Raw genomic sequence first — 25,550 nt, 5'->3', positions numbered from 1 at the left:
CTAAATTAAAGTGAAATGCATGCTTTTCAAATTATGTAGAGAGTTTTGTCATCAGGAGTGGATTTTGTGTTTGTTTTTGCTCATACAGGTTCACCATTTCAATCTGGCTATATCTACTCCATCACTGTGAAAAGGATCTGTGTGGTATACTGTATTTTATTGATTCAAAAGAAATGTATGGTACTCCTGCTGTATTTCTAAATGAGGAAGGTAAGGGATATTATTAATGGCTTTCAGAAGAGGTCTAATATAGTCTTTATTGATTTGTGCCTAGGAATAACATTTATAAAAATATATTATCAGACCTATTTTGTGAAATTGATCGCTTGCAAAATGCTTCTTTTTGACTGTAGTGTCTCAGTAGGAAAGTAGCCACTAAATTAGCAGGAGAAAATGTAGTCGTTGCATAGCATCTAATCTTCACTAACTTCAGAAACGTCTGCTTTGTCAGGAGAATAGCCTGAATCTTACAGCCAGGAGCATACACCGAGATTAAACAGTCTTGCCTCAATGAACAAGCTTTCTTATTATTACTGAAGTGTTATTTTAAATTGATCTTAATTCCTGTATATTTACAACATGAAAATTTTTGATAATTGGGAGTAGCCTCAGAAAAATTCAAAGTCATTCAAGGTCTTGCCTACATTACAATGTTCAAGAACCAGTCTGTTTCCCTGATCCAGAAGAAAGTTAAGAGGTAGCACTGTCTTAGTCTTGCAACACTTGCAGTGGGGGTCTGTTGTTGTCAGAAGAGGGCTGGGAGCTGGCTGGCCGGCTCACAGAGGAAATAAGCGTGCAGAATTTTAAAGGTGCACACCTGGCATTCTCATAATACATTTTTTTTCCTCCTTCTATGTGAGTTTGACAGCTGACCTCTTCCTCACTGTTATTTTTGTCAATTTCATTTTCTCTGTCATGTATCCAATTTCAATAATTAATGTATCCATTATAAACTGGATGCTTTTCTGTGAAGAACAAAACAAAAATAGAAGTTACCAGCTTAATATGAGATTTGCCTGGCAAGGTTTTAGGGCCAGTTTTATTCTCAGTGTTAGACTAGATTATCATGGTAGCCTGTTCTGATCTTAAAAGCTCAGACCATGAGTGTAGCTTCTGCAGGTCCAAAAAGTGGAGGGTAGAGTTGTCTTCTACTTGATCATTGCAGTCATGTGCCACCAGTTGAGTGCTGAGTGGATGCCATTGTTTACTGGTCCCTTCTGCTGTTTACTGCAAGCCACAACTGCTTTCTGATGTTTGAGATCAACTGTGACAGCCTCCCTCAGGTTTAGTCTGTTTAGTCTGTTTAACCCTGGTTTTCAGCCTCTGGTTTCGTGTGGGAGCCTGAGCATCAGCATCTGAGCTGTGTAACTGAAATGTGGAGCACTGTCTGTGGGACTCTCTGAGATCTGATGCATGGCTTGGTGGTGCCGGATTTCTGTTGTTGGGGATGAAGAGGACAGAATCACTGTGAACAAAGCATTAGTAAACCCATTCTTGCTGCTGATGTTTCTGTGGTGTTTGTTTCCTTTTTCTTCCTTTTTTGCTCTCAGGTTATGTGCATATTCAGATGCATCTCATGAGAGGGGATGACCTTGCAGTGAAAACTAGCTTCAGCCTTCCTCTGAAGCAGTGGTTTCGGCTGGATCTCTCCTTTAAGGGTGGACAGGTATACTTGCTACTGAATTGCCAGCTGACAAACTCCTTAATAGCTGAAGCTGAGAGAAACACTGTAAATTGTACGTGCTCACATAGCAAAAGAATGAAAAATCTAAAGCTAGAAGTTGTGAGGTGATGTACAGACCATCCAGCTCTGGAAAATCAACATTGATTGATCGATTGATTGATTGATTGATTGAGTTGGATTGGGTGCATCCTCAGCAAGTTTTCCAATGACCCCAAGCTGAGGGGCGTAGTTGAGGTGCTGGAGGGAATGGATGCCATCCAGATGGACATGGACAGGCTGGAGAGGTGGGCTCATGTGAACCTTCTGATGTTCAGCAAGTCCAAGTGCGAGGTGTTGCACCTGGGTCAGGGGAATCCCATGCACAAACCCGGGCTGGGCAGAGAGTGGATTGAGAGCAGCCCTGGGGAGAAGGATTTTGGGCTGTGGATCAACAAGAATCATTGAATCATTAAGGCTGGAAAAGACCTCAAAGATTATTGAGTCCAACCTTTGAGCAAACAGCATCACATCAGTTAAAACCACAGTGCTGAGTGCCACATCCACTTGTTTCCTGAACACTTCAGGGATGGTGACTCCACAGTTAACATGGGCAGCCTGTTCCAGTGCTTGACAACCCTTTCAGTGAAGAAATATTTCCTAACATCCAATTTAAACCTCCCTTGGAGCAACTGCACAGTGTAATAAATGTACCCTATAACATTTCTTTTATTGTAATCAATGTTTTGTGCTCTTTTAGATCGAAGTAAGCAGTGTTGGGAAGAATTTGAAAAGACATCATCATCAATCTTTTACGTAAGCAGCATTTTCCCCTTTGTGGAGTAGTATGTGTGTGTATGTTCAGATACAGAGAGTGGGAGAAGGATAACACAAGTCTGTAACTGAGATTCTAATTGATTTTGAAAATGTCTGTGGTCTTTTTCTGCACTATGCTTTCAAAAGCAGTTTGCTTTACTGTGCTTACATTAAGCATGAGCTGAGTATTTTTGTTAATGCCATGAGTTAATGTGGTGCATGATGTAGTACTAGAGTCTGATAACCCTCACTAAAGACTGATTGGCAGGTCAGTGGCATTAAGATCAGTCTTCAAATGAACTCTTGGCCTTACTGAAGTCTAGTTTTACTGTTACTGTGAGAGGTAGTATTTCACCAGGGAAATTCTTACTTGCTTTGCTTAGTTAGAGAGCAAAATTTCTACCAAAAGAAATTCACTCTCTGTCCTTTATTCTATGCAACTGAATATTTTTAAATGGATTTTTAGTTGTTTCCTTCCTCTGTAATTTAAGATGGACTCTTTCTTGTGCAAATAATTAAAAAATGCCGCTGTTAATAAGGGAACTACGTAACAGTGAACTGCATGGCAGACTTCAGGATTGTTCCTTCTCTGCTATGCTTTAAATCCAGAAATTGATAAGTTGCAGATGATAACTCTAGGAGACAAATAACTTAAATTTTCATATGCTGATTTTAGAAAAGTGAAAGGAAAAGGTGGAAGTGAAAAAAATGAGCTTAAGTAATGATGCCTGAAATATCAAAAGATACTTACAGGTCAGAAAAATAAAACACCCCTGCTGGTTTAATATGTTTGTAGACAAGGAATTTGTTAAATTTACTCCATTATTTGTCACACTAAATTGCAGAGTCAATTTTGAGAATAAACAAATTACAAAAGAAAAAGATACTTGGAATAAGCTTAAGACTGTCAGTTGCAGAAATTCTGAGAAATACTAATTTCTCGTTCTTCTTTCACAGTACCTCTAGATAGTCAGCTTACTTCTCTTTCATGTTCTCAAGTTTTAGGGAAGATTTCTATTATGATGACACTGCTGGATACTTTGTTCTCGGGGGCAGTGGGTACGTAAATGGCATTGAAGCCTTCTTTGGACCTGTGAAATACTATCGCCTCAATGTGCTGGAAACAGAGCAGGTGAGCAAGAGCACTACTTGGAAATGCTGAAATATTAGTAGCCAAATATGTCTATATTTTATTTTTTCAGATGGAGTGCTCATCAAGTGATAAACTAGCTATGAAGCACAATAGTATCTGGTAACATATGTCATACATGATAATTTTCTGTTGAAATCTAGCAATGTTAGTTACCATTTCAAATGCTAAAAGATAATACTTTGGGAAGTGAGTGTGTAAAGCAATGTTTGTAGATCTATATTTAATAATATAGATATAATTATAGTAATATAATGTATATTTAAGATACTGAATATTTTCACTATTGGTTTACCAGAGTTTCTGATGATACAGTGTTGGATATATTTGATTAATCTGTGGTTTTGATGAAACTGATGGTAAAAGTCACATGGATTTGGTCAGTTTTGGAAAGTCTTCTGTGATTTTTGGATTATGCTGACCATTTAAATCGACAATGGTCTACTGAGGCCAGCATCAGGCTGTCTGACACACTAATAGGGTGTGCCAGATTGTAGTGAACAATCTGTTTCCTTTTGTTATTTGTGTACAATGCATCTTTCTAGCTGAGCATACACAACAACAGATACTGGGAATGCCATTTATCCATCATTTGCATTTTTACAGATTTCTAATCCTCTTCATGACAAAGACACAGTGGAACAAATTGAACTTTACTACGAGAGATGTAATGACATTCAAGAAATAGTTTATGATTACAGATATATTGTAAGGCAAGGCGAAAAAACACGCAGAAGTTGTAAGTGTTGATCTGTGACATGAGTCTTAAACTGTCATCTTTAGAGACCTGTTTTCTTTCCTTTAACAATCTGGATATTGATCATCAAAAGTAAAATTAAATTCAGCCATAACAAGAAAAAAAATGCAATTTGATGAGTTTAGTCTCATTACTCATTAGCTAAAACTGGGATTTTGTCCCTGCAAATTCTTTTGTGTCTTGGAATAAAAACTTAAATCATCTTGATATGTCTTCTCTAATAAGACAGATGCCTAAAGGGACAAAGAAATACTCTCAAGCTTTTCATGTATGCTATGCAATTTCCTTTCTTCTATTTCATTTTCAAAATTACCCTAAAGGAAAATGGGTGGCTTTTGCTAGAATGTTTCTGCCACAGTTACCTAAGATTCAGTAATTAACAGGTTTCTACCATACCTTTCACTTTGGTGAAAGGAGAATGACATAGCTTAAATGTATGCTGAAAACTACCTTATGTTTCTAATTTGAATTCAATTGAATGTACTGTGACCAGAGTATGGCAGAAGAAATCTAAATGTATTTGTACGTGGCCTGTGCTAGCTAGGTGAATTTTTGTCTTTGTGTTAAGGGTGTGCTCATCTTGTCCATGAATTTTTAGTTTACTAGAAAAACATTTTTTCTGTCAGAAACTTCTTTTCAAGACCAAAAACTCAGCTTTCATGTCTTAAATATGTTGCTTTCTGTAGGTTACTATGAAAACTATTATTTGGAGCTGATTCACAAATATGGAGAAAAATCCAAATGTGATGCTTTCATGTGGGGAAAAGAGCTCAGGGAAAAGTACCACACTTTGTTCAAACTGTTACAAGAGATGGATTTCAGTAGTCCAGATGGTAATCATGTTTCTTTTTTTCAATTGTTCTTAAATAAGTCAACAATATTTTTGTGTAGTTTGGTATCATTTGACTTAATGTGTTATACATTTTTTTCATATTAGCTAACTTTATAAAGGAATGTTAAGTGGCTTATATGTTGCAATATGCTGCAGATGGAAGAATGGCTTATTAGGTAGAAGGAGTCATAGAAATATCCTTATGTTTTTAGTGATTAGTTACTTTGAGATGGTCTTTTGGATTTTTTTCACCCTTCCTATTCAGTAATACCTTATTTCTCTAGGAATTTCATCTGCATTGAGAATACCATTCAGCTTGAGAAATAACAGAATCTATTATTCTGTCTGTTACTCTGATTGGGGAAACTGGTTCCTAATTTTAACTCTTAAAACAACTGTGTGTTCTATATTTTATTTTTGGTGTTAGAAGATGGAAGTGATACAGTTGTAGAAGTTGGCCGAAGGATATTTGAGAAGGTTGTGAAAGGTCTGTCCAGTGCCAATGGCCTCAGCAATTTGGGCTCCTCTGTCCCTCTCCTGGTGGATTCCAGTTGCTGTGGATACCATAAGGCTTCCTATTTCCTTGCAGTTATATTTGAAACAGGCCTTGGTGTGCCTGTGGATCGTATAAAGGTACCATACTTAACATGTGCTGTTATGTCTGTGAAATTAATTACCTTAAAGACAGTTAAGAAATGGGATGATCCACTGAATTAAAAAAAGTGAAATGGCCCTCAGATCCAGGTGGTTGAAAGAATTCTCCAATAAAGCTATTAATAAATACCTTGATGGCAGTTATATCTTTATGAAGGCCTGGTGGTGGGAATCTTGATCCTGCTCAAGCAGAACAAGGACATCAGTGATATAGTAAAGATCAAAAAATGGAAGTAAAGTGAACAGCATAGAAGGTACTGCTTTTCCCAGTCACTGTGGAGCCAGGATGAGTAAGAGCCCTTGAGTCATTCACAGTGATTTGAAGACAGGTAGGAAAAAAGTCCCAGATCAGGCAAATCTAAATTGGAAAGGTTGCATAGCACAATCAGGAAAGAAGTGTGATTTTAGAGTGTGCAAAAATGTGACACTGAGTATATATAGTCAAATGAGCAAGGGTAACCAAAGTAGAGCAGTTTTCTTTTGTAAAAAAGTGACTGTGCTTCAAACTGAGCAACTGCAGAGTTTGAGAACTCCTGACCTCTTAGGCAGCTTGAAAATAACTGAAATGTTTCAATGTGTTCTATGTCAGGGGAAGAAGGCAACACTGAAATTGCCAACAGATATTTAATTGTGGTATAATAGTAAAATATAAAACACTCATAAAGAATAGCAGATCTTCTGCTATTCTTCGTCTGTTGTGGTTAGAGGACACTAAATCAGAAGAACCTCTTACAGGCCAATCAGAGACAAAGCTCACCTGCAAATCTTCAGAAACAAGAAACCTTAGACAGGAACCTTTTTTATACCGTAATTATAGAGTATACTGTGCTTATTATGGAGGCTAAGTAATTTCATCATTGAATCTGCTTCAGGTAGTGTAGGAAACAATATCCAGCACAGATGGGACACCACTGGTTTTCTTACTGTGCAGGTGAAAAATAATAGTAGTGCTGAAAATTTTTTTTGGCAAATGTGTGGTGCATAGACCAATTAACACGAATCTCAAGGAAGATTTGTGCTGAAACCTTAGCAGCCATAGATTCTATCCTACTAGTCCTGTCAGATCCCTAGGGTAAGATTCTCAAATGCTGTTTGTTAGCTTCCATATGTTTCCACAGAATTCAGTGTGAAAATTCCAGCTGGCTTCAGTGGGACTGGTTAAGTCACTGCTGAGTATAAGTGTCAGAGTATAAACAACTCCGTAGTAAAATGACATTGAAAAACTGCTGCACATTTAGTGATGACAGAATAAATGCAATACTTGAAAAGTATGTAGAGCCTAGATTTTCTTTCCAGTGTTTCTGTGCAAACATAAGACACTTTGACTACTTTATGGGCTGTGTTTGCTTCTCTAACTGTGTTTACATAGTACAGCTAGTATATCAGCTACCAGAATGAACATTCTGTTCCCTGGAAATTTCCTGGGAAGTGCTTAACTTGTGAGACGTGCAGTGAATTCACTCTTCTTTATGTCTGTTGATTTTTGCCAGGGACTGCTATATAGTTTGGTTGGTGCTCAGGGGAACGAGAGACTTTCTGTGATGAATCTTGGCTATAAACATTACCAAGGGATTAATAACTATCCACTTGATTTGGAGCTGTCTTATGCTTATTACAGCAATATCGCAATAAAGACATCCCTGGATCAACACAATATAAAAGGGGAACAGGTAAAAGAATTATTAGTGTATCTGAATTTTTTTCTGTGCAAGTTATTTTTCATATTTGCATTATGTGGCCAGAAGATTTTTGTCTTGATTTACAAATATTGGCTCATCTGATTTGTTTCCCTGCCTGTGGCAGGGGTGTTGGACTAAATGGTCTTTAAAAGTCCCTTCCAGCCCAAATCATTCTATGATCCAATGATTGTTACAAAATCCCCCAAATTATATGTAGGTATAATTACTATGTTTCTTAAGAAGGGGGAATCAAAATCAATATCAGACTCAAATCCTCAGAATTGTCCACAAGCCTGTCTTTTATTAAAGTCCAAGCCTTGGCCCCTGAATCCTCACTCAGACTTCTAATTATTAATATAATTGGATGTGTTTATTAAGTTCCTGCAAAAGATGAATTGTCCTCTCCATTCTTTAACCTTTTCTATAATCAAATGTAATTACTTGGTTGTTAAATAATTATCAGATAAAGTTACAATAAAATCATTTTGGAATAGGCTGCTAACAGGAGGTAACACAACTTTATTTGTAAAGAATAGTCAGGGTAGGTTAGTGCTAGAATCGTGGCTTATCAGAAAGCATGATTATTGTACAAATATAGAGACATTCTAATTGCTGAAGAACTAAAAGCTGGCAGACTTACCTAGATAAGAGTGCTGTGGGTCAGGTCTTCATCAAGCTTTCTGCCAGTCTTTTTTTAATCTTCTGAAAGCGATTTCTATAGAAATATTAAAGCACTGAAAGACTTAAATACACTTCTTTGTCATTTTTACAACCAAAAGATGGTTTGGGGTTTTTTTTTAGTTGTTGGTGTCTTGGCATATTTTTCTGGTGTAGAATGGACTTACAGTTTTGGAAGAAAGCAGTAAATGTTTTTTACAGTGGATGTAAGAATAGTTCTTAATGCCCTGGCCAATAGAGGAGTGATGAGAATTTAAAAATCCAGAACTGATCATGAATTTTTAGGGATAAGCAGGACATGGACAACATTTTCATTTTGGTAGAAGATGTAGAAATCCATTGTGAAATTCATGTGGAAGTTAATTTTTTTCTGTTTACCTACTCTTCAGGCATTTGTTGAAACTATAAGACTGATGGATGATGAACTGCTAAAAGCTCAAACAAAAGAAAATGGTGATGTCTTTATGTGGTTAAAACATGAAGCAACAAGAGGAAATGCAGCTGCACAGGTATAAAGCAATAATTTTCCCCATTCTTGGTTTTAGACACATTTAGGAATGTACAGCTGTAGACCATGTAGGAAAGTTGCAGAGGAGAGCAGACTTTCCTCCTTGCACCCAGAATTGCTTCTTTTTTCCAAGCCTAGACTATTTCTCATATTCCTGTTCAATAATATCCATGCAAAAGCCATAACAATAATGCAAGGCAGAAGGGCAGAGTCTTCAAGTCTTGGCAATCTCCTTATCTGATCCTTTTCCCTGGCTTTGTATTTGATACATTGCAATTCTGCTGCTGATCTGAGACCAGTAGCAGTATATTGTAATACTTTGCCATTTACCTGCATCAAATCTGTCACTTACCTCTGCAGTTAAATCAGTCCAGACTCTATGATACTGACAGCTGTAAAAATAAGCCTGCTGTAGAGTTAGCATCGGTACATTCCACCATTGAAAAACTCTCAGAATATTCCTGTTAACCAGTTGTTTTCAAACTGTTGAGGGTGTATACTAGTTTCTTCTCATATTTGAAATGCATCTAAGCCTGTAAAAGTCTGTTCCTGCAATTCCAGTTTCAATACTATCATTTATAGCAATACTACTTAAATTGTTTTCTTTTAGCAACGTTTGGCTCAGATGCTGTTTTGGGGCCAACAAGGAGTGGCAAAAAATCCCGAAGCTGCAATAGAATGGTATGCAAAGGGTGCAATAGAAACAGAAGATCCAGTGTTGATATATGATTACGCCATTGTGTTGTTTAAGGTAAGTCATATTTCATGTTTTCACTTCAAAATAGTCTTTCCTTTAACATGATGTTTTAAGTTATCTGCAGTGACACACAGTAAGAGTGTATGCAAGTGCTTTTACATTTACTCTGAAAATCAATCAATAGGTATAAAGCTAATGTTGATTTTTACTAAAAAGAGGCACAAAAATTTTAAAAAGAGCAAGTTAAAAACAATCTTACTTTATTCCTATCCATATTCAGGATCTAAATACCACCCAAATTGTGGATCCTAATTTTTCCTAATGTCTTGTCACCTCAAGAATCCAATCAGCTAGTAGGCATAGGCTTTGGTGTAGAGGTGTAGGTAAAAATTTGATCCTTTCTTAGAATGCCCTTTATTAGGATTTTTTTTTTAGTTGGAATTAAATTATCGCTGCATGCAGTTAGTTTTTCCCTGCTAGAAGCAGTAGACAGAAGATGCTAAATGGAAGCATGACCTCACCTGAGTCAAATAAGGTGTATCAGCTAAGTGATGTCACCCATAAGACATTCAAACACTAAAGCTTAGGTGGTGAGGAACTGTTAGGTCTTCATCTCATTCCTTTGACAGTGGAGGGTTTTTCTCTAGAAAATGCTTGCTTAAGTCTTGCTTGTGTTAATTTTGAACACACATAATCTGTTTTACCTGTGTGTGGGATTATTTTATGTGGACATCATAAGCATGACATCTGTGTATTTCCTCTAGAGACACTCTAACATCTTTTCAGGAAAGCTGAGAGCTCTTAATCTCTGCCAAACTGTGTACAACCTCTGCCCCTTTAAATGCTATTTATTCTTCCTTAGTTACTCAAAGATCTGTGATATCATTTACCCATAAAAATCACTTGAATATACTGGTACAATATTTGTTTCTAGGCTGAGTCACCGAGATTTTGTAAAGCTGTGAAGGAAGGATGAACTCAAAGCTGCTTGTTTTGTTGTAACTGTTTAAAGCTGAATGACACTTAGTAGGTAATAGTATCAATATTAAAAGGCATTTTGTATGTGCATAAGTGAATTTTTATCAGTCTGCATTTGTAAACAATAATTGTTTCGCATATCTGTTTCCTAGGGTCAAGGTGTGAAAAAGAATATAAAACTCGCATTGGAATTGATGAAGAAAGCAGCAGCCAAGGTAAAATGCAATAAATATTTTACTGTAGTAGTTCTGTACTAAGTGCTAATAACTATGAACTCTGATTTCTATAAAATGCCTGTTACCATAATTCTGTGTCATACTGCTTGCTTCTCCAGTGTTATCACCATGAATGGTGAAAGCCTTGTTTGCCCAAGTTGGGAGACTAGATCACTCAAAATCAGCCAAAATTTCTGTGAAAGAAAAAAAATTCTCTCTACTTGCATCTTTTGGAACTTGATGTTAGTTAAATTATTTACAGACTGAATATTTGATCCAGGAGTACATTTTTGCCTCATATTCCCAAGCATTAAGGGAGAAGACGAGGATGTCCCAAAGTCTCCTGATTTTATTTCCATAGTAGGGAGAAACATTGAGCACCACAGAGCAGAGGAGCCTCGCTCCATTTAATGATCTAGGACAGGCAGGTTACCCAGGCCATGATCTGGTCCTTAGAATAAAAATGAAAGAATGCCTAGACCTTGCTAGGCACAATACATTCCTAGCTCTTAGAACCAGAATTAGTTAAATTACTGATTATGACTGTAGGACTTCACTGCTAACCAGTATCAGAAAAGATTTGTGCCAATTCTGGGGTTCCTTTGAAACAAGGGAGACTATCTGTTCTACTGCCTGTTTGGGGAAGGCTTAAATAAACTGAGAGGCTTTTATGATGTGATCAAAATACCTTTGATTCAGGATCTGAGGAACAGCTTCCTGGGAGACTCCTAGAGACATCAATTTCCTTACTCTCCTTGAACTCAAACACTTGGGTTCTTATGCTCCAATGCACATTTTCTATACAGAAACAACATCATAATTATTGAAAAGTTTAACAGCTCTTGCATTTTAATGTGCAAGTTAGTAACACTGCTGGCATACTTACAGCCCCATATGATCCACCAGTTTATGCAAGGAAGTGGTGACTCATTGGAACAACAATAAAAACTGTCTCAAGATTTTCTCTTGAGCCGAGATGCAAAGATGCAACTTAGTAATAGCAAGTGCAATATCTTAAGCTGATCTGTATGATGTTGGTGAAATGCATTTTGAAAGCAGCATTACAAAGTTCTGTGTACATTGCTTTCTTTTTATTCTCAAGGAAATGTTCTAGTTTAAAAGAAGTGGGTTTTTGATTGCTAATCTTGTCAATCAATTTCTGGGAGTTCACAAGAACAAGTGTCCTGTTTGGCTTTGAAGAGGAGACAGGGGAAAAATAGTCACAATTTGTTCTTGTCAACAAGTGAAAGTCATGGCTGAGACTCTGTAGAATAAGATGTCACTGGAGTCTTATTCCTCACTCTATATACAAGACCACAGAGAAACTTAGTGGGGAACAAAAAGCTTTATAATCCCTAGTCCCAGAAGTGACAAAAAGCAGAATCAAATGTGTGATCTGAGTCTGCTCTTCTCCTTCCCTAAGGGCTTGCCCCAGGCAGTGAATGGATTAGGATGGTATTACCACAATTTTAAAAGAGACTACAGAAAAGCAGCCAAGCACTGGTTAATTGCTGAAGAATTGGGAAATCCAGATGCATCATACAACCTTGGTGTCCTATATTTAGATGGGATTTACCCTGGAGTACCTGGTAGAAATCAAGTGAGTAAATATTTAATGGTACTATTTCTTACATTAGGGCCCAATTTAGAAGTTTTTGACTCATTCTTGAGATTGTTCTGTTCACCCTAAGTTAGATTTTGATACCTTTTATCATAAAGAAGGATTTTACTGGGGGATTCAATCAGATTGCTTAGGGAGAGAGATGTTGCTCAAATATGTCAGTCAAAATTATATGCATGTGTTTGTATTCTTTTAATTTAGAAACAAAACAGGTGCAGGTTTTACTCCTTGCAGTGACAGCAGCCAGGAAGGATAGTGTGTGCTCTCACATCATGTGACTTTTCAGGTTCTCAGTTTTGGATTGGAAAGTTTACAAGGAGGGGATTCCACAATAACTGAAAGAAGCACAACCTTGTCCCTGAACCCATGAACAGCTATGCTACATTCACGTAGCATCTGTGAGCCTCAGAGTGCAGTGAGAGCCCTCCAATCCAGACTTGGAAATGTAGCTATTTGGTACAGTCCTGGTAGATAGCAGTATTTTATTTTTCTGTGACAGAATCCGTTAACATATGTGCAAAATAAATTTTCCCCTAATAGGAATGGTCTACTTTATTTCTATTTCTTTTAATTAACTTGGAAGTGTATGAACAGCAGCAAAAATGTAGTGAGGTAGACTGTAATAAATGTTGTCACACCTCATACTTAGAGCTAAAAAATGTTTCCAGTGTGTCCTTCGAGTTCTGAGATCTGGATATACTCCAGACAATGAGCATTTCTGCTGCCAGCAGCAGCAGTGCTCAGCAACGTGTGCATCTGGCAAACACATTTTCCTTCCCCAGGGACCAAAAAACACATTTCAGATTGGACTGATTATAAGAGTACACCTAAAAGTACCCAGATTTCTTTATTCATCAAAGCCAATGGCAAGAAGGAGTGTGTAGTCCATGCTCACTAACAGCAAGCATATATTGAGGTTAAAATTTTCCTGAAATAAATTATTATTTCTGTTTGTATGCTGGTTTGGTTTACTTTACCAATTGCTATTAGTGAGGGTAAAATGTGGAGTCATACATTTTTGTGTGGAGTAAAATATGGAGTCACACACAGCCTTCCCACTTCTGTAGCTTTGGCCCTATTTACTCCATCTGTGTTATCTTTTATAAACCATTTTCAAAGATTTGAGCACTGTTGAGCACAGCCTTATTTGGCATTGCAAGTTCTGTTCTCCAGGATGCCTTAATAATCTTCCTACCAGTAAACAACCAGTTTTATTTTTGTCAGTGTATGCAAGACTTTGTGTTAGTGAGTGTTAGTTAAACATTTAGACACTTTTCTGTCTGATTTCCATATATTACCCAAATACATGTTTTTCAAAACTTTCTCTAGCCTAAACTATTAAAAATTTAGAAGAATTCATTTAATCTAAGTACACTAACAGTAGTTTAACTATCTTGCCCTCATTAGTGAGCTACCTATTTTTATTCCTTTGATGAAAAGGGTCCTGAGGAAGAAATCTCAATAAAGACTGATAATGCAGAGTTGCTAATTGTGTCTTGTTTCTTCACAGACAGTTGCTGCACACTATTTCTATAAAGCTGCCCAAGGAGGACACATTGAAGGGACTTTGAGATGCTCTCTGTATTACATCACAGGAAATATGGAAGACTTCCCTAGAGATCCAGAAAAAGCTGTAATGTAAGTAAGGAAACCATTTATAAAAGGAGAATATATTTCTGGTGTGATTATTTTGATTACTGGTGATTTTTAAGTCCATGGCCTAAATACCTTGTACTTCACAGTGCTTACCTCCGTGGCAAAAGGTTCTTCTGCAGTAATATTTGATCTGCATGAGTATGTGTATTATTTAGATGACCAGTAGATTTTAAGAGATACTGGGTACTTTTATAACTTTTTTCCCAGAACAGCTCAGAGAGATTGTATCAAATGACTCTGAAAGATTGTATCTAACAAAGCCTTGCTATTTTTTTTTTTCAAGAAATATTGGTGATGTGGTAGAATTGACATTTTGCATCAAAAATAGGCAGATAATTTTTGACAGCACCTATTAACTTACATTTGTTTTCTTAAAAATCATTGGTGAGAAAAAACATAGGATGTCTCTAATACACTTAAAGAGATGAATGGACTTCATGTTCTCAGTCAATTGTCACAGGATTGATGCAGTGACTACTGTTAAATCCCATAGTTTGTCTTGCATAGGAAGTTAGATAGTGATCCCATATCCTTTTGTGTTTTTTGAGTCTGTGTGAGTTGGGATAACATTACTGGAGCATGACCGTTTATTTTTTGTTTGTTCTATTCCACAGCTGGGCAAAACACATTGCAGAGAAAAATGGCTACTTAGGTCATGTAATCAGAAAAGCTCTCAATGCTTATCTGGAGCTTTCATGGTATGTTTCTTCTGTTCTCTATATTTTCTATTTTTCACTTACTTTATAGCAAGATAAAATAATTAATACTGGGCCATCACTGCAAAGAAAAAAAAAAGCAGTAGCACTACAAAAATCAGTTGCAAAACATCCATTGACATAAAGGGAGGGAGGAGTTGACCCAAAATGTAAGTCAACAGTTCTGACAGAATCAAGTGAAAAACAAGGAGTTTGTAGAGTGAAATAATTGTATCAACTGTGGTTCTTATCCCATAATATTTGTGTAATGTGCACTGGATTAACCAGAGAAACATCTTTCACTTTTACTCTTCTCTCTGTTACAAGATTACCTGTTTACCTTCTCTCTTCTGTATATTTCTGTGTCATGAGAAGTCCAGCTGCTGGATTAGATTTGTTGGGTTTTCCGTGTATGGTTAGTATTGTCTTTTGTATAATAGGGGGCTCTAATATCCAATGAGCCAGTCAAGAGGTTTCAAAATAGTGTCCAGGTTAATGCTCCATCTTAGCAGCCTCTGTAGGCATGAGCATCAGATATTGTGAGTGCAAACATCAGACTGTCATATGTGATCAAAACAATGGCTTATTTAGTCCTGCAGCTTCCCCCTGTAAGTACTGAATTAGTGCTTTGGAGATTAGGGAGATCTACAAGAAACTGTCAATGGACTGTTCTGGAGTAACCCATTCCTAGAAGTGTCTTTTCACTCAGTCCATCGCAGGTGTTTCTTCTCAGACTTGAACCCACTTCTAAACACTGGAAAACTCTGTTGATATTTTTGTAGCATGTTCTGTTGTGCAAGCTGACTCTGCCCAGCTTACTTTGCAGTCCACAAGCAGATGACAGGTAGAGCATAAAGATTCCAAAAAGGAATCTGGGCTCAACAACTAGCAGGAAAAATCTCCTGGAGTCCTACTTGAGATGCCAGGGTGTAAATTGCATAGGTATAAATCGTTGCACTGCCAATCCATCCAAATGATGTGTTCTTCAGTCATTGTTTGCAGCCACATGTTTTACACATCTGTCTGTCATGGTAGTTTGATCTTCAAAGACTGATGCAAAGGTTGTAAATGGAATTTCTTCTCTTAGGTGCCCTTTGAGACTTAAGGATCAACCAATTTCCCAGCTTTCCCTTTAATTCCTTTTGTAGTCCCAGGTCTCTCTTGTACTAGATGTTTTTACAGGGCAAGTACAAGGAAAATTTGTAATCATGCAGAAATATCTGGATAACAGGTGGTTACACTTGCTAGTTCTGTAAGAGCAACTGCTTTCACAATTTGATTTGAAGTTGTTTTGCTTAAGCAGCTACTCTTGAAGCCAAATGTGTATTTGACCATATCTTCCAGTTAGCTTCCAGTTAAACAAGCCATTGAACCCTGCAACTTGCCATGGTTTTTACCTTTATGTTTTGGAGAAAATCATTGGCAGCACTACTCTTTAATAGGAAACTTCAGAAGGAAAAAAGTACACCATGTGGGGTTTTTTATTGTTTTGGGTTTTAAAACTACACACATGATTTTATAGATTTCCTCTTAATTTTAAATGTGTAATCTTCCTAGTATAGAGTAGATGAGTGGCAGAGAATATGAGAGATGCTCTCATCTAGTATCAAAATACTGAATTGCTATACTGCAAATACAATGTTAAGTTTTACTACTTGCTTTACAGTCAGTGAGATGCATAAAGTCCTTAGAGGGACAGAAACTGTTTTTCTATTCATACATTCAAATATAAGGAAAGGCAAATTCTTTTTCAAAAAGCTCTGTCTAAAACGACAAGAAAAAAACAAGTCACATAAATGAAAGATAAAGCATACCAAAGAAATACTCAGATGAATGTTAGACAGATATATACACAGCTAAGTTAATTATAGATTTTTTTTAAAGTAGAGTCTTTTAAGAATGTTTTATCTGAAACATTTAAATAGAGAATTGTGCTTAGTATCAATTCTTCTTTCCCATCAGTCTGGCACTCAGAGTAAGCACACAGTGGAGCCGGTAGCTTCAGTGCAAGAAAGAAAAGGGCTGCAAATTCTTGAGATGCAGCCTGGCTAGTTACACCAAGCGTTGCCTGTATATGTCGCTGTTGCATGGGTTTCCCAGCCTCTTGCTCTGAAACTTTGTACCAAAATTTTGCTTGTAGGCAATTTTATACATTTGTTTAGTGCTTTTGGTTTTTTTCTTAACTGTAAGTAAAATGCATGTTATTTTTGTAAGGTTTTTCATCAGTTTATTTTATCTAACATTAGGCATGAAGCTCTGCTGCATTACATTTTAGCAGCTGAAACTGGGATTGAAGTGTCACAGTCAAATTTAGCACACATCTGTGAAGAAAGACCAGTGAGTAAATAAATTCACAACTCATTATCCTGAAAGGACCCTTTGTTAATGATAATATATGCCATTAGTCTCTTACCTGGGATATGAATGAATCAATTATTTTCTTTATAGGACCTAGCAAGAAAATACCTAGCAACTGATTGTGTCTGGAGATACTACAATTTCTCAGTTTCTCAAGTCAATGCTCCATCATTTGGTATGTATAAGGAATTCTTTCTAAATTTTAAGGTTACTTTTTTTTTTAATTTCAAGGACTGCATTTGTCACAACTTCTATGTGAGTAAGCAGGTTGAGGGAGGGAAGATTAATTCCTGCTAATCATTCATGTTTTGATAAGAATATCAGGGTAATTAAAGGTAATTAAAGTGTTTTATTTCAGCACTTTTTTTTTGAAAATTTCCTTTTTATTACATTAAATGGTTAAAAGTTTAATAAAATAAAAAAGATAAGCCCTGAGGAAGGGCTAGATATTTAGGAGTCTGAGCAGTTGACTCAAAGTTTAAGAAAAAAAAGCAGTAGACTTTAGGAGCTCATGCTGTTTGGTTTATCAAAAGGAAAATCCAAAAGCAAATATACTTCCATATCGTAATTGAGTCATGAGAAGCTAATAAAGGCTAAGGGATTCCTTATCTAATTTATTATTAGTTTTCCTCTTAGGGTACAGAGTTTATCAACATTGGTAGAGCTTACCTTGGAGAGCTAAAGGATTCTCTAAGTTCTGTTTGCAAATAAGTTACATTCCTCAGGCCTTAAATTTTACTACACCTAGGACTTCAATAGCTAAGTCATTTTGGTGTCTCTGAAAGCTTTACTGAATATTTGAAAACATTGATCTGATTGTCTCACAGGAGCACTTCAGTAATTTGTAACAAGCATGTGGAAAAGTGGAGTGTAAAAATAATTCATGCTATTCATTTAAATACACAGTGTGCGAAATTTAAAAGTGTGGAAACTGAATACCACGTGGATATAGCCTTAAGCCAGAGGAGCTGACAAACACTGTTAGCTTTCCTGAGGAGTTTGTAAACACCTTAGCAAGGTGTAGTTTGGTTGATCCTTTGGTAGATCCACTGTAGCTTTGGTACAAGCTCACATGAGAAAAACTTCTGAAGGTCAGACTCATAGGATGGAACTGTCATTCCATTTCAGCCCACTGTAAAAACATGTGGGATTTTCTTGTGTAGATACAAGCCTAAGTGTAGAAGAGTTGCAAATGATTTGAGGAAAGCTTAGGTCAGGTAAGTGTAGACACAGTCATAGGAGTTTTTAAATTCAGTAGCACAGATTATCATGCTTTCTCCTGTCTGGGTCAGTGCCCTCTCTTTTGATGCGTTTCATTTCTGTGCAATGTCACAGAAAGATGTTTGCAAAATGTTTGCTAGGCACTGCTCCCTTCTAGACCAGGAGAATTGTATCCCTACTGTTGTCCTGGGTTGAGTTGGATTTGAAACTAATGAAATTATCAGCAGCAACATTCTCTAACTTTTGGGAAAGTTTCAGCCACCACAGTGTTAGGTACAGAGCAAACACATAGATGACATGGTTTTAAGTTTCATCAGTTTAGTAGGGCTAATCTGACTAAATAAGGCTTCGGGTTGTCCAAAGACAGATTTAGCAAGTGAAGAAGGAATGAAATATAAAGACTCTCAAGCCTCAGATTTTGTAAAAGCAATGTCATTCATTAAATTCATTAAAGAGAAACAATGAGAGATTTCATCAAGAATAATTATTTTCAGTGGGAGGCTGATATAAAGTAGCCACAGAGACAACCAGAGAGAAAGAGTACGTTTGTCTTTTAGTATTGTGCTTTAAACAGAATTACTGTAAATTTCTCCATCACACTAATAGTTGGGTAATTCTAATGCTGCAAATGGTCTAAATGATCTTCTGCTGATTTCTTCCACAGCTTATTTGAAGATGGGAGACTTCTACTACTATGGCTACCAGAACCAGTCTAGAGACCTGGAGCTGTCCATGCGGATGTATGCCCAGGCTGCCTTGGAGGGGGATTCACAGGTGGGTCTGCACTCATGGCAAAACACTGGAGTGTAAAACATTTGGAGAATTTAGCTGTGACTGGTTCTTCTGCTTGGCCTCATCTACACCAAAGAAACCTGCTAGAATAAGTTACAATTATTTCAAAATACCTTGTGAGTCAGTAGTTGCTGTTTCATAATAGAAGATAAAGTTAGCATAGATTAATGGTCTTAGAATTAGGCTGCTGTGTAAGCTAAAGGTAAATTGCCTAATTTGGGGCTACCTTACCTTGATGCAATTGACTTAGTTGTGACCTCAGTATTTTTGCTATTGTATGAGGAAAAATTAATAGACTGGGTTGTATTCCAGTCCTGTCCTCTGCCATTTTATGATTAAAAAAAAAGACTAGCCCATTTCCCTTGGTATATTATACCAAGTAAATCACAGGGTGAATTTTGTTCACTAACAAAGGTTTCATCTTAAAATGCTTTATAATTAAAGAATACACCATGTCACATCACCAAAGACATGCAGTGTTTCACCACTGAGTTTCCTGTTTTCAGGCCCTCCTGAAGTGTCCTGGGTGCAATATTCTGTTCTCCCTGTCCCTATGGCAGTATCCCCAGATGGTGTCTTGTATGTGAACTTATCAAAGGTAGCATGGGTGGGTTTTGTTTTGAGGTTATTGGGACAAAACATTACTGCTAAACTAGCAAAGGAAAGAAGAGATGCATAAATAGTTACTTTAAAGTATGAAAGTCAAAGTGATGGGGAATCCTGTAAAATGTCTCATGTGTGTTCATCTTCATGACTCTGAAGAGATGCAGGGTTCCCTAAGACTTGCCCAAATAAGCAACACATAAGATTAAGGACTTAAATTGTCCTTAAATTGGAGGAAATTTCTACTCTCAGAAATTTCACTATTCACATTCTGTTGATCTGTGGAGCTATGTGAAGGGGAATTGAACAGTAACAAAATAGAAATCCATTTCTGCTTTCACTCTGTATTTCCCTAGGAGAAAAAATGACAGTTTGATATGGTGAATGGACTTAAAGAACAATTCAAAATAAGAAAGAAACCTTCTGGGAAAAGATATGAGCTAAGAAAACAGTGTCACAACATCTGAATGCTTCTTTTGCATTTTCCGTATTTACCTGAGTATATGGTTAGGAGAAAAGGCACTCAGTTATTCAGTGAATATCACATTGTACTTGACAAATTTAGGGAGGACATTTATAATTATTTAGATACTTGGTGCTTAAATACAGATATGAAAATTTAATGTTTAAAAAGTGTGAATTTTTTTTACTGTTAGGGTTTCTTCAATTTGGCTCTTGTCATGGAAGAGGGCAACTCCATACCATCCTACATTCTGGATCACTTGGAAATTGATCAAGCATTGCATTCTAGTAATACATCACTTCTTCAGGAGCTGTATTACAGGTGAGTCTTTTTTGCATTAATCAGCATCTTCTGGTTTTCCATGTGAGTAACATTTACTCTGGAGGACAGCACCTCCTGTAATTATTAACTTTGTTCACTGTTGTGATTTAAGGCAGGTTACGGTCAACATACTTGAAATTCTTAAATTCCCTAATTATATTTCAGTTTATGCCTGATTATATGTGGTTACCTGAAATAGCAGAGCCTGGATTCAGTAATCCAGGAGGTCTTTTCCAGTTCCTGAAATATTTCAGTTCCTAAGTTAGGCATTGGTGATTTGTATGCAGTCCAAACCAGTAGTTGAATTCTAAATGCAGCATAATTTAATACAGAACTTGAAAATGTGTAAATGGGATAATAGCAATCCTCCCTATTGATTCTGCAAATATGTCCAGGCTGGCACAGATATTGTGGCACAGGGCATATACTTTTCTATATTTATATATATGTGTGTGTATGTATATATATATATATGCACAGTCTATGACTATAACTAAATTATGTGTACATTTATAACAAAATTTATGTAGAAAAGGTATATATCTATATATACACGTCATCACTCCCTCCTTAGCTTTGTAGAAAAGAATCAATTGAAGCTTAAAATAGATGCCTGTGATTTAGCTGTCTAAACTCCCCTGGTAGGTGAAGTCTTGCTTGATAGAAATAAGAAAGCTGCTTAGCTCATCCCACAGGAGGTGGATACCTTGTGCTAGTCACCAAAAACACTCTTCAAGCTCTAACTTCATTCTATTAGAGCGCATTGTCTCGAAAGGACTATTGGCACCAGTGTTCTGGGTAGGCAACTAAATTTTGTACATCTAATTTTAAATCAAGTCCTTCTGCTGTTGACTCACATTCATCAGAGCTTGTTCTGTGACTGCTTTGAAAGTGTAGCCTGGATGCTTAGACCCATTGTTGACTATTAAGAAAATAAAAAGACACGCTTCTAGAGTAAGGTATTTTGTGCTTAATAAGTTTAAGCTAGTATCTTTCTGAATTTTTACTTCACCATGTATGGGATACTGATGATGATATTCATTTGTTTTTTGAATTACTGGTTCTGCAAACCCATTTGAGAGCCCCAGATGATTGATGCCACAAAATTGTGGAGGTGGACTAATTAGTTGTTTTTATCTTCTTGTTGTAGGTGCTGGAATAATAGTAACCAAGAATCAATTAGCCCATGTTCATTAGCATTGCTTTATTTTTACATGAGAGTTCTCTGGAACAATGTTTTACACTCTACTCTGGTATGTATTGCTCCCTTACTACATGCACAGTTCATTTGGAACTCTAGCTTGGCTTTGCACTGCTCTAACTATATTTTTAAAATTATCATCACAGATCTACTTCATGGGAACCTTTCTTTTATCGATTCTTGTTGCATTTGCAGTGCAGTCTTTTCAGTCTTTGTCTGGTAAGTATGTGTCATAGTAAAATTGAAGAAAGAGGAGTGATCTTTTTAGGTCAGTAAAACCTTCAAAAATGAAAGCAGAAGTCTAGATTTGATAGAAGTACCTCTGAGCAGTGGCTTCTTTAATACATAAGTCATTTCTTTGATCATTAAAAAGGAGTAGATGAAGCAAAGCATAACTTTAAACCTGTTGGTTTCTGAAGAACTTCTCTTGCTAAAGGAGATTCTTAATACAAACCCTAACTGCGTGTGATTATTCCCCATCTCTCAACATGCAGTACTGTTACAGTAATGATATGACACTGATTGCCTATGTAGTCTCTGCAGTATGTAGTCAGAGTGTGTTTCCTGTTTCATAGGATTGAATCTCTTCAGATGCAAGGTGGGAGAAAAAGGGAGGTTCCAAGAACTGGTACATTTGAGTAACTTAGTAAGAGTCAGTTCAGACTCTTAACACCAGTAACAGAATCAGCAAATGCATTCAGTCAGAAGTTACAGAACCTGTCGTAATAATTGTGAAATCCTGCTTTCTTTTCTTACTAGCTATTAATTTATGTAACTTGGGAATCATGCAACAAATTTATAAAGTTTATAGTTATAGATATTCTTCTTTCAGTATTTCCAAGCCTTTGCGTATTATCTTTATATGTAATTTTACATCCACATAACACTTAAATATTGATGAATAGACTTCCTAGACACAGTGAGGTTTTCTTAAATAATTTCTTTTGACATTCTTCTGAAGCTCGTAGTTCTCCTGGAAGAAGGTCAGAACCATTGTCACATGATGTCCCTTCTTCCTTAGGGAATGACAGTGAGGATGCTACCAGAGCAGTACAGCAAGATGAACCTACGCTTTCAAATGATTTATCACAGCAGGAGTCAAACCCTCAGAGTCCTCTAGTCACCAGCTGAAGTGCAGTTTTCTTAAGGAAGACAGGATATGAACAACTACGAATCTAAGAACTGGCAACCAACCCTGTACATGGCATTAATAATGCAGTCCAACAGCTGAAGTTGTAAGGAAGTTCACTGATCTGGCTTCTCCACTACAGAGGAAAACCATTGCTATAATTTATTTAACTCCAAACAGATGATGCAGATTATCTCACTATACCAAACACATGATCATACTGTATGTCATGGAAGAACCTGGAAGGAAGCCTGCAAAGTCTGTGCCTAATTGAAAAATAAGCAAACATCCCACAGGTTTTAACGAGGTTTTACTTATAGTCTAATGTCTTATTAAATTGCTTTTACTGCATTTGAGCTTATTTATTGGTGAAATTAGCAACATTTTCCAAGTCTGAATCACTGCAATTATATAAAAGTGAAACCCAGTTGCCAATACTTTCCAAGTTCCATGGAAACCAGTCAGGACTTCAGAACATGCAATAGTAAAAATGAGGTTTTGGCATTTTATATTCCGTGCTGATTTTTCAGTGTGAAAAGTGTTTTGTTTTGAAAGAAAACACACCAGGAATATTTGCAATATGGTCATAACATATTAGTTATTGCTGACTTTTAGTCAAAGTTTTACAAGCATCCACATTTCCTGGTGGACACAACAAAATGTTTCTCTTCCTGCCAAGAAAGGAGCTCCCCAATGAATAAATAAAAGAATATTCAAGTGTGATCAGGTAACACAAAATGAACAAAAATTATTTTTGTATTCTTCTGTAGATAACACTGGCAAGGATTTATTTCATGTTCTGTAATTACTCTAAAAGACACATATTTAAGTGACAGTGTATTTGATAAATGTTGGATGGGACATATGGATAACATGTATGGAGTGCAAATACCTTCTGTCTGATTTAAAGTTCTCTGTAAAGCAGCTGTAGGAAGGGTCTAACCTTTACAGCAGGTGTGCAGTCACCTCTGCAAAATGATGTAGATCTCAGACTATAAATTGCATCAATCTATGCATTATTGAGGGTTAAATCCACTTGCCTTGCACTACATAATTTACTCTTGTAAATAAAAATATTTTTTTAATTCAGCCTGTATGTGGAGGAATTTCTTTTAAGCCACCTCTTGGATGAAATACTGTCTTGCTGTGCAATCTCTCAAGATCATTATTTACATGTCTGTTTTCTTAGCTTCAAATGCAACAATCAGCTTTCACTTTCTTTGAGGAATACAGTCTTCTCACAGAGCAAACCTGGAATATTTTGTTTTATTTTTCAAAACAAAAGAACAAGGCATAGGTGGTTTCAGTAAGAAGAGAATGATTTAAAAAGAAAAAAATCTTTGACCTTCAAGAGAGGTTTTTATATATAAATGTCTATACATACATATCATCAAGGCATGTTTCACTTGCAGAAAACTGAAAATTCAAAAGTGTTGAGAGAAGAGTTGATGCTTTGAGGCAGCAGCTCCCTTGACAGGTCATGGGATAAAAATGAAGATGTTAAAGCTCCTCCCCCTCCCTCTGAGAAAGTAAATTGTGTCATGTTACCAGGTTTTTCATTTATTTGATTAAGAACTGTGCAAAGAATACTTTTTGTTCTTAGTACAGTTGTAGATACATATTTTGTTCTTTCTATGTATGGGTAGGTATTTTAATGTGTTAGGAAGGAGCTTGACTTTTACGTACTAAACTGTTGTACTCGCTGGGGTTAGAGTATGTCTATTTGATATCCATTGAAAATGGTCCCCGTTATTTTTGAGTCTGTTTTTGAGTTGCAAAAACTTGTGCAGCTAAATTTGATTATATCAAATTCCTTAACACAAAGATATGGCTATCTCAAGAGCCCTTTCAGCTGTATTTTTGTCAGCTAATAAAAGAAGACTCTGCATCTGTATTAAAACTGGATCAGGTTTAGATGGTAAACCCAGAAGCGCTGCAGAAAGTCAAGTGTAGCCCTTGAAGACAAGCAGACAAATGTCACAACATAGGCACAGTGTTAGGTTAGGTAGCAAATGGCATGCACAGTTAGATGTTCACAAAATACTATTTGGGCCTGCATAAGGCAAGTCTTGCTTATAGTTAGCTACACATTAAAGGTGTATTTTGCTACAAATGTCACATGTAGCAAAGCCGAAGCCCCTGGTGAAATACTAATCCCATAGGAGTTTGTCAGTGGTGATGTGATTGCAGCCTATGTGTTGCAATCTGGGAGTTCTCCAAGCAGCAGTGGTTTAGATTGTGTAAACACAGGTTAAGTGTTAGCACTCCAGCTCACTCTATTTTCCTCACTAAAGCCCATGTTCTGAACTCTAGTAATTAAATAATTTGAAGAGTTCTGCCAGAAACACAATTCAACATCTATATTTCAGAAGGTGATTGCTGAAGCTACAATATATTTCATGACGCCAGCAGTTAATAGTTTCATCTTTGTTTATTGTTACCTATTACATCAGGAGTTCTACCAAAGTATTCTAAGATAAGCAGCTCTTCACAATAAACTGGCAATCCTGAAGGCTAAAATAATATTAGTTACATTATTGTCCTTCACTTCTTACAAAAGCCAGAGGCCTATTGACAACCTAGAGAATCAACCAATTCCCAGTGAGAAAGAGAATGGTTGTTTACACAAAGCAGCTACATAGTTTGCTACATCCACAAGGAAAGCAGGGATAGAAGGGAAAAAGAGTTGCTGCATCAAGAATTATTTTTCGTAAATTGAAACATGATCACTGAAGTGTATATTTTCTGCAGCCCATGTTGAGTGTTCAGGGTGGGAATAAGGAAACAATAAATCACAGCTGTAGAGCTGAACTGTTCTATATAGTTTGTTTTTACACGTTTGGTGGAAGTCCAGCCATCTGAACAA

The 25,550-nt window shown here is 36.6% G+C and overlaps 1 protein-coding gene across 1 annotated transcript in view; it reads left to right on the top strand.

Annotated features, from left to right (window-relative positions):
- Positions 1-23,773, top strand: part of SEL1L3 (SEL1L family member 3) — a 28,796-nt gene extending 5,023 nt beyond the window's left edge. The window contains exons 3-23 of the mRNA XM_031066796.1: positions 89-210; positions 1,551-1,666; positions 2,421-2,476; positions 3,476-3,608; positions 4,233-4,365; positions 5,070-5,216; positions 5,643-5,848; positions 7,360-7,539; positions 8,616-8,735; positions 9,345-9,485; positions 10,562-10,624; positions 12,048-12,224; positions 13,756-13,883; positions 14,516-14,599; positions 16,843-16,933; positions 17,045-17,129; positions 18,840-18,949; positions 20,227-20,354; positions 21,505-21,607; positions 21,702-21,774; positions 22,577-23,773. Coding sequence (XP_030922656.1) covers positions 89-210; positions 1,551-1,666; positions 2,421-2,476; positions 3,476-3,608; positions 4,233-4,365; positions 5,070-5,216; positions 5,643-5,848; positions 7,360-7,539; positions 8,616-8,735; positions 9,345-9,485; positions 10,562-10,624; positions 12,048-12,224; positions 13,756-13,883; positions 14,516-14,599; positions 16,843-16,933; positions 17,045-17,129; positions 18,840-18,949; positions 20,227-20,354; positions 21,505-21,607; positions 21,702-21,774; positions 22,577-22,686 — 2,506 coding nt within the window. The 3' untranslated portion in view covers positions 22,687-23,773. The remainder of the gene's footprint in view (positions 1-88; positions 211-1,550; positions 1,667-2,420; positions 2,477-3,475; positions 3,609-4,232; positions 4,366-5,069; positions 5,217-5,642; positions 5,849-7,359; positions 7,540-8,615; positions 8,736-9,344; positions 9,486-10,561; positions 10,625-12,047; positions 12,225-13,755; positions 13,884-14,515; positions 14,600-16,842; positions 16,934-17,044; positions 17,130-18,839; positions 18,950-20,226; positions 20,355-21,504; positions 21,608-21,701; positions 21,775-22,576) is intronic.
- The last annotated feature ends 1,777 nt before the right edge of the window (positions 23,774-25,550 follow it).

Source organism: Geospiza fortis, unplaced genomic scaffold (assembly GCF_000277835.1).
Source record: "Geospiza fortis unplaced genomic scaffold, GeoFor_1.0 scaffold40, whole genome shotgun sequence".
Classification (NCBI taxonomy): domain Eukaryota; kingdom Metazoa; phylum Chordata; class Aves; order Passeriformes; family Thraupidae; genus Geospiza; species Geospiza fortis.
The sequence above is the reverse complement of the archived record's forward strand: the minus strand, read 5'-3'. Positions and strand labels throughout refer to the sequence as shown.